At 34.7% G+C, this 8,296-nt stretch overlaps 1 protein-coding gene across 2 annotated transcripts; it reads left to right on the top strand.

Annotated features, from left to right (window-relative positions):
- Positions 1 to 303: 303 nt before the first annotated feature.
- LOC133746165 (uncharacterized) lies at positions 304 to 3,986 on the top strand. 2 transcript variants are annotated; one of them, XM_062174324.1, is made up of 6 exons: positions 304 to 958; positions 1,536 to 1,626; positions 1,754 to 1,911; positions 3,210 to 3,237; positions 3,361 to 3,469; positions 3,677 to 3,986. In XM_062174324.1, the coding sequence occupies exons 1-6, from the start codon at positions 668 to 670 to the stop codon at positions 3,756 to 3,758; spliced, it is 759 nt and encodes a 252-aa protein (XP_062030308.1). In that variant the 5' UTR covers positions 304 to 667; the 3' UTR covers positions 3,759 to 3,986. The 2 variants fall into 2 exon arrangements, with proteins under 2 accessions (XP_062030308.1, XP_062030307.1); XM_062174323.1 differs by having other exon boundaries at positions 316 to 958; positions 1,751 to 1,911.
- The last annotated feature ends 4,310 nt before the right edge of the window (positions 3,987 to 8,296 follow it).

Here is an 8,296-nt window from a genome sequence, read left to right as displayed (position 1 = left end):
AGGTTGACCTTTTCGATTAAAAAAAAAAAAAAAAAAGAGTTTTCCAATGAGAACAATCCACGTGCAATCCAAGCCGAGTTCATTACTTAGCGAAACCTTGGATCCTAGCATAACTGTCCATAATGAACACTCTAATCGAAAAGTCTTATGATTGCTTAAAATAATTCCTAAAATCATAAAATAATTTCCAAAACAGGCCCTGACCAAGAGAAGCAGAGGTTGAGTATAATAATAATTATAATTTAGAAACAGAAATCCCATTCCGCCATTCCGTGCCAGTGGGAGAAAATCCCTTCCAACGCCACCAAACGCATATATCCGTCTCCGATTCCCTTTCCTATTCCTATATTCCCTTTCCTCCTCCTCCTCATCATCCAAACCCAAACCCAAACCCAAACCCAAACCCAGTAGCTAAATATTAAAATTCAATTTCCATTTTTTTTAATTAATTAATTACAGACGTCACAAATAGTCCAAAACCACCACAACAAAGCAAAAACTCCAAGTAACGTTACCCCCAATAATTCATCTTCCCCTCTTACCAAAAAAAAAAAATAATTCATCTTCCCCAAATCCACAGAGCGCAGAAACGACGCCGTCCGGACCTTCCTTAGGGCTTCGAATTCCGTCGACGCTGATTCAATTCTGGAGAATTTAATTTCTTTACATGGAGGTGGAGGTCCCCGGTTCGAAACCCTCGGCTGCGGCGGCGAGGCTGAGGAGAGGGGATTCCGAGGAGGATCGGCTCAGGGTGAAGAGGAAGACTCTTCAGGCCGTGCTTAACCAGTGCCAGAGAGCTCTTGAATCGCTCGGTACCACCGGCGGCGACGGTGTCGATGATGGTGATGACGATGAAGATGAAGAAGAAGATAGGGACGGTGCTGGTGCTGGTGGTGACGCCTTTGACGAAGGCGGTGGCTCCACGACGACTTCTCGTGCTGACTGCGAAGCTGATGAGGTATATCTCAGCTTAATTTTTGTTCAATTTCAGCTTACGGTAGCATTTGAATTGTTCAAATTCTAATTCTGTTCAATTTTTTTTTTCTTCAAATTTTGGTGTTTTAGGTGAGTATGACTTCTTGTTGTTATATCTGGCTTTATTATAAGATTATATACAATCATTATATGTACAGGTTCTGAATTTTAAATATAGTTAGAAACTTGAGATTGGTGGTTTGGGTATCCGAAGACTCAATCGAGCTGTTCGGCTGAATTACTGAAAAAAATGGTGCAGCTCGTTATATAGGGTATCCTTAAGCTCGTTATATAGGGTATCCTTAAATTGTGATTGATGGGAATTGTTGAATTTGATAACTCTAGGAAGGTACACAGTGATTTATTGGAATGCTAATGATGTAGCCTTTTTATAATTCAGAGGGACTGCTTCTTGTGGCTCTGTAAAACTACATGTATCCCAATCAATATGCTATCACCGCAATCTGGCATACTATTACAGATATTGCTTTGGTGTTAAATTGTAATGACTCTATAACTGGACCTTTGCTCATTCTAACTCACTTATCATCTGGATGCAGTTGTGCAATCTTCTTAAATCTAGAGTTGAGTGCCCGGACTTCCTGGAAAAGTTAGAATCTGCACAAGCATCAGTTCCACAAAATATTACCGGTATGCATCTGAAGATGTTCAAATATAGTAATATACCATTGGGCTTCCGAAGGATAGGCTTTTAAGACATCTTTATTGACTTTTCTTTATCATGTCCATGCTAAACTATTCTTGTTGGCAACAGAAGAAGGCAATTCTTGGGATGTAGTCAGTGAGAAAGATCTATGGGAATATGAGGATGACAACTTGGGTGAAGATGAGTATGTCCTTGTTAAGCAAGAAGATATAGTAGAGGGTATTGCGTGCTTTATGGCTGCATACTTGTTGTCCCTTAAAGAGACTAAGGTATCCTATAACTCTGATTACCATTGACTTTCAAAGCCTCAATGGTTTTATTGTTATGCTACCACAGCTTTGATTGAAATGCTTGTAGAAAATTCCAGCAATATGTATTATAATTATCATTAGCATGTACCTTATCAAATTAAAATTTTGGTCCCCTTGTTCATGCTACTGTCATCCTAGTATGTTTTCTTTTGCATCAACCTGCATTGCCAATGTATGGACAATTGGACACCAAGTTTGTTCATGTCCTTTGATATTATTTGATTGCAATTTGCAAGTTACCTAGGTTGGTCTCTTGATCTTGTACATTTTACTTTGATCCTTGGGTTATGGATACATCTAGTGGTCTACATTATACTGTACTATACCATTGGCTAGTTTCTCGTATCTTGTCTTCAATAGATACTCCAACGTTTTTTTTTTTTTTTTTTTAAATAGATACTCCAACGTTTTTCAAATACTTAGAATCTTAACATTCTTTTGTCATGGGTATTTCTACTGGTCTACATTGTACCCCATATTACCTGGTTTCTTGTATCCATCATCAATAGATGCCACCCCCAGCATTTATGCAATTCTTAGAGTCTTAACATTCTTTCCTCTGTTACATGGTGTTGCCCATACATAGCTTAGTTGCTTGTATATTGTTGTTTCTAGGTAGCATTCTCAGTGTTTTTCTAATACAAACAGTCACTCCTACATCCATCTTAACTATCATCTCTGGTTGAGTTGATGCGTTGCTCTTGCTTTTGTGTTAAAGCCCATAAAGAATAGTTTGCTCACTGACAGTTCTAAAGACTATACCTTTTAGTATACTTGTTGTAATATTATAAAGTAGGTAGGACTGTAGGAGTTTGAGTTATTGCGACTTAATGACTGCTACATACCTTAAGAGAACAAGTTTTACTACATATTTAGTTAACCATTGTTCATTGGTGCTAGTCTTTACTATTGTCTTTAACCTATCAGATATGCAAGTATATGAGGAGAGTAAGGACTTAGTGCATTAGTAATGAGCCATTAGGCTGCAGCATTAGTATTGGCATTATTAATTTTGTTGTGTGTGAATGTGCCAAAGAGAATTGGTAGCTGTTCTGTTAAAATATATATATATATATATATATATATATATATATATATATATTGGGGTTCCTAATGGACGAGGTAAACAGACTGACCTCTGAATGTTAAGAAAATTCAGCTGTCATAAGTTGAAATTCTTTATTTGAGCATTCGGATTATATTATAGTTTATTTGTGGAATGTATTCTTTTTAATTGTTTCATGTTTGATTTGCAGGAGTTGACCCCTACTCAACTTCAGGAAGGTGAGCTTCATATTTGTTTCTTATGTTACTAACTGTCTTTTGGTTGCATGAGCATTTTGATTGATCAAGTTTGGTACCTACATGTACGGCGTGATATCTAACATTTCCAAACTTCTCGTGTAGCCCTCAGCAAAACATTTTCAGTGAAAAAGAAGAAAGGAAAGCTTCGAAAGGCATGGGATGGAAGCAAAGTCATCTATAATGTAGCATCATGGGGAGCAACTGCCATTGGGTAGGTTACTTAAATCCTAGTACCTTCTTCTGTTTTTTTCTTAACAACATCTGGTGTTTGACTAGTGTTTCTAATCTGAATTGTATTTCTCGCAATTATAATGCCTGTTGCTTAACCTACATATATTTGCTGAATTTCTAGCTAGAGTTCCGAGTCTTAATTTACATTTTTACTGGTCTTTGAACTCTTTGTTTTCAATCTTGACAGGATATATCAGAACCCTGTAATCGTAAGGGCTGCCACAAAAGCCTTCTGGACATCTTGCCAAGTTATATCAAAGCTTCTCTAGTTTATCTTTGCTGCTGTGGAAAGGGTTTATAGTGTTCAGGATTGACTTGGTTGTGTTTAATCTTTGTAACTCTGCACACGCCTTCGTGCTCCCCAAGTTCTGTAACGTTACTGGCATTCTTTTCGTGCTACAGATGGCTTGATTCCTTGGTGAAATTCAATCTTGTAAATATTTCCTTCTAGTTTGAGTAGTGCAAATCAAATTCATTGGTAGCATAGCTTTGGGAAATTACCAAAATATATCTACTTGCTGCTTCTAATGGAGCGCCTTAAGCAGTGAACTTTTTTATTTTCTTAGTTCTGTTTTGGCTTGTGTAATGACCGTAAAGGGAGCACCGGAAACTTGAAGGCAGAATGTAAAAGCTTGATTAAGCAGTTAAAATGCTAAACAACTACCAAGACGTTTACATAACTGTTGAAAAAAAGTGCTTTTTCCCGTAGAGGAAAAGAGATGGAATACAAATGTAGATTGTGATTCATAGATTTGGAAATTAGATATTACCAATGGGTAAGTCAGATTTTCAAAATACTAGGCATCATTCTTTTTTTTTCTTTTTCTTTTTTTAGGATTTATAATCAAGGGGCTATGTGGCATTGTCGAAAAACCTTTTTTTTTTTGAAAAGGTCAAAAACCTTATTTAGAGCAAATAAAAAAATGACCACACCCTTAAGGCGTTAACCTTATAATACTATCTTGCATTTCGTTTGATATGGCTTATACAAAATTTAAAATGTGTTGTATTTAAGGGTTAACCGTGTTCTTTAAACATTGCAACTTGTTTTTAGAAGGCTCTACATATATATGATCTTTATGGATTTGATTAAGGTACTTTGTCTTTCTTACTCGTTTTTTACGAATACAGGTTGGACAATGCCATAAAAAGTCAATTATAAATCAAAGTATGTTGAGCCGACTTATAATCCTACTTATCCACACCCCTACCCACTCCGTCAATTTCCATTAAAATTAAACGCGTGATCTCTACAATGTTAATTATTCAAAATAGTACATGATTATTCACTGTATGGATGTTTTTACATATTACTTTATGTCTTTTCTTTTGAATTAATATACTCGTCTAATGTGACACAAAATAATTTTTTTATTTTATTTTTTTAATAAAGGAAGTGAGAAGCTATTTGAAAATGAAAAATTATGGGATTTTATCAACAAATAGTAGACAATTTTTATTTTTATTTTTTGTTATTTGTATACCCTAAATATTCTAGAATCCTAGAAATGGGTTGTTCTTCTTTCTTCTTCTTCTTTTCAATATATATATTTTTTTTTCCTTTATTAATTTTTTCTTAGATCGTAACATGATCATCATAAGCAACCCATTCATCAAAACAGGCGAGGAAAATCTTAACACTCTCCTCCTCCTCCTCCTCCTCCTCCTTCTCAAGCTGGGCATTATCAATCTCCTCCTCTGCCCCTACAATCTGACCATCATGAGTCGGATCAAGCAGTAACTCGTCCGCTGAGAATATTAATTCCGGATCCGTCAATTCTAACTGCTGATCATCTAGACACAACATTTGGACTAGAATCTGAAGAGCCCTCTTCTTCTTCTTCTTCTTCTTTTCAAGATCCGCCTTTTGCTTTCTCAAAGGTTTCATCTTTCTGACACCAAACGCCCCAGAGCGCACCAGCCTCATCTTGATTGATCTAACTAATCGAAACAAACCGACTTTGGAGGAAAAATCGCACAGAAATTACAGACTTAAGAATTAGGGTTTCAGACCGACCGACGATGGAAAGTGAGAGAGAGATTTCTGGGAATCGAATCGCCTTGAAATTGCAGAAAATAAAACTAGGGTTTCGTGGGTAGATCGGCAAAACGATGAACTGAGAAACAGAGCAAGAGAGAAACTGAGAAATAGATGTTTGATTTGTGTTATATAGACACGCTTATTGGGTCGGTTGCCCCTAAACTCCACGCGTTCATCCAACGGTAACAAAGGCCTTTTGGGCCTCTGATTTGAGCCCAAAACATTTGATTTTTGTAATTTCCCAAGAGAAATAAGAGATTTTTAATTGGTAAGCAAATTTCTAAAAAACAAAATGGAAATGGTAAAGTTTTTTTTTTTTTTGAAATTTCTACAGTGCACATGCTTCATGTTACATAACATCATCTTAGCCATTGGTGTTCCTAAGACTCTAATATTTTAACTTGGTAGCTTAGACTATAATTAATTTATAATATTTTTCAGAAAAGTAATTTATAATATTAAATATTATACTGTTTCTTTATTCTCAAAGTCAAAAATAAAAATTTTCAAGCTATAAACTAATTACAGTTAGCTTTCATTGCCTATTTTGATTTACCTCTGCCGGGTGTGATCATATTGATCTGGTTCTGGACACGATCTCAAGTAGGGTGATTGATGCAATGCATGGGCCTTTATTTCACTCTTTTACGAAGGAGGAGATAGTGATCACATTAAAGCAAATGGCCTCACAAAAGTCACCAAGTCTCTATTGGATGCATGCATTGTTTTTCCAGAAATACTGGCACATTGTAGCTAAAGAGACAAGTCCTCAGTTATGTTTCTGAGTGCTAAATGAAGGGATGGATCTTGGTACTATTAATTAATCATACACTTATTAATTTGATTCCAAAGATTTCCCAGTCACAACATGTCACGAATTTTCGAACGATAGCCTCTGCAACGTCATATACAAGCTTATTTCAAACACAATTGTGAATCAAATTAACGAAAATTCTATTGCATGATGTTATATCTCCCTCTCAATTCTACTTGGCAAACACATTCACAATAATATTGTGGTGGCATTTGAAACTATTCATTGAATTAGAACACAAACAAGTGGTGATAACCCTATAATGGTTTTAAACCTAGATATTAATAATGCATATGATCGAGTTGAATGGATTTTATACATCTTAATTCTGTCTTTTCTGTTAATTTTTTTCTCTAATTTGTTAGTCTTTTTTTTTTTGTCCAAAAAATTTGCAAGGGTGTAGCTATTACCACCCTACTAAATGCTTAGTTCACCCTACCTTCAATTTTTTAACCATAAAGTTCCAATTTTGCCCTTACAAATTAGGAAAACTAATCTTTTTTTAATCTTAAATATAATACTAAAATTATTACAGAAAGAAATGAAAAGTAAAAATTTAAGAACACCATCCACCCAGACCTCCAATCTTCTCAAATCATTCAATGTCTTCTTCTCTTCCTATTCATGCTCAGAATTAGGGTTATGACAATCAATATTAATTATGGAAGTTTATATAAGTGGCAAGATTATATAACTTAAAGTTGCAGTTATGAGAATTAAAGTCGTATTATGTGAGATCAAGAATTGAAGCTTCATAGACCTTATATGAGAGCCATATTCGATTAAATTATCAAATTTACCCATGGTGTTGCTATAATTGACTCCATTGTAGGCATAGTGGATGAAATTAACAATGAAAGCATCAAGTTTCTGTCAGAGCTTTTGGACATGGCTATAGATAGAAATCAAGAAATGGCTCCAATGCAACCGCATTCACTTATCATGCTTGATATGCGCCTCAGCGACTCAACCTCATAGGCCAAGGAGTTGATTGCGTCCTCCACCATCGGCCACATTGACAAAGTCACAAAACTCACAAAAGTACGCCTGCGTGGGTTGGCTATGGCTGCTACAGTTTTGGTGTTGTGATAAACTGCTTGTCATTCTATTTGTTTTTTTTTTTTTTCTCTCTATTTGATTGCTTTTTAGATAATTTACACAAGGGCAATAAGGGAATATTCATAAAAAATGTAGGGTGAACTAAGAAGATAATAGGGTGGCAATAGCCTCACCCAATTTGCAATTGCACCCTCACTATTATTCTTTTGGCAAACAAAAATGAAATATAATAGAGTTTTTATCACCACTAGGGTCAAAATTTTCTTACACCGGACAAAATGATACTCAATTTTTAAAAGTGATCAAAATGATACCTAAATTTTTAAAAACAAATCAACTTGATACCCAAATTTCATAAGTGATCAAAACTCAATATAATATAAAGTACTTGCAAAACCTACTCTTGCAAGGTAAGGAAAAAAAAAATAATATATATATATATATATATATATATATATATATATATATATTATATGTACTTTTTTTTTTTAGAATCATATATTTACTTATTTATCTTCCAAAACACTCAATCAGTCATAAACCTATAAATTATACTAATAAGGACAAATTTGATTTAATTCACATAACAAACTCATTACATATTCCGCGCGTGCCCTATCCACCACTAATCTTTTTTTTTTTCTTACAGAGTGTATTAATTATACTCAATTCATTTTTACAATAAGTTCACTATCATAATTAAGAATCGCAAACTAGACCAAATAAGCCAAAAGTAGAGCATAATCAACAACAATCACAAACATAATTGATTAAAATTTGATTTACATGCCTCACATACAATCTAGTATAATCAAAGAGATCAGGTGAAATGAATACTAATTTACTAATTTCAAACTAAAGCACTGAAAACACTTGGGAGCAAAAAAGGCCTT

This window comes from Rosa rugosa, chromosome 4 (genome assembly GCF_958449725.1).
Source record: "Rosa rugosa chromosome 4, drRosRugo1.1, whole genome shotgun sequence".
Classification (NCBI taxonomy): domain Eukaryota; kingdom Viridiplantae; phylum Streptophyta; class Magnoliopsida; order Rosales; family Rosaceae; genus Rosa; species Rosa rugosa.
Note: the sequence above shows the minus strand (reverse complement) of the source record. Positions and strands in the feature narration are given on the sequence as shown.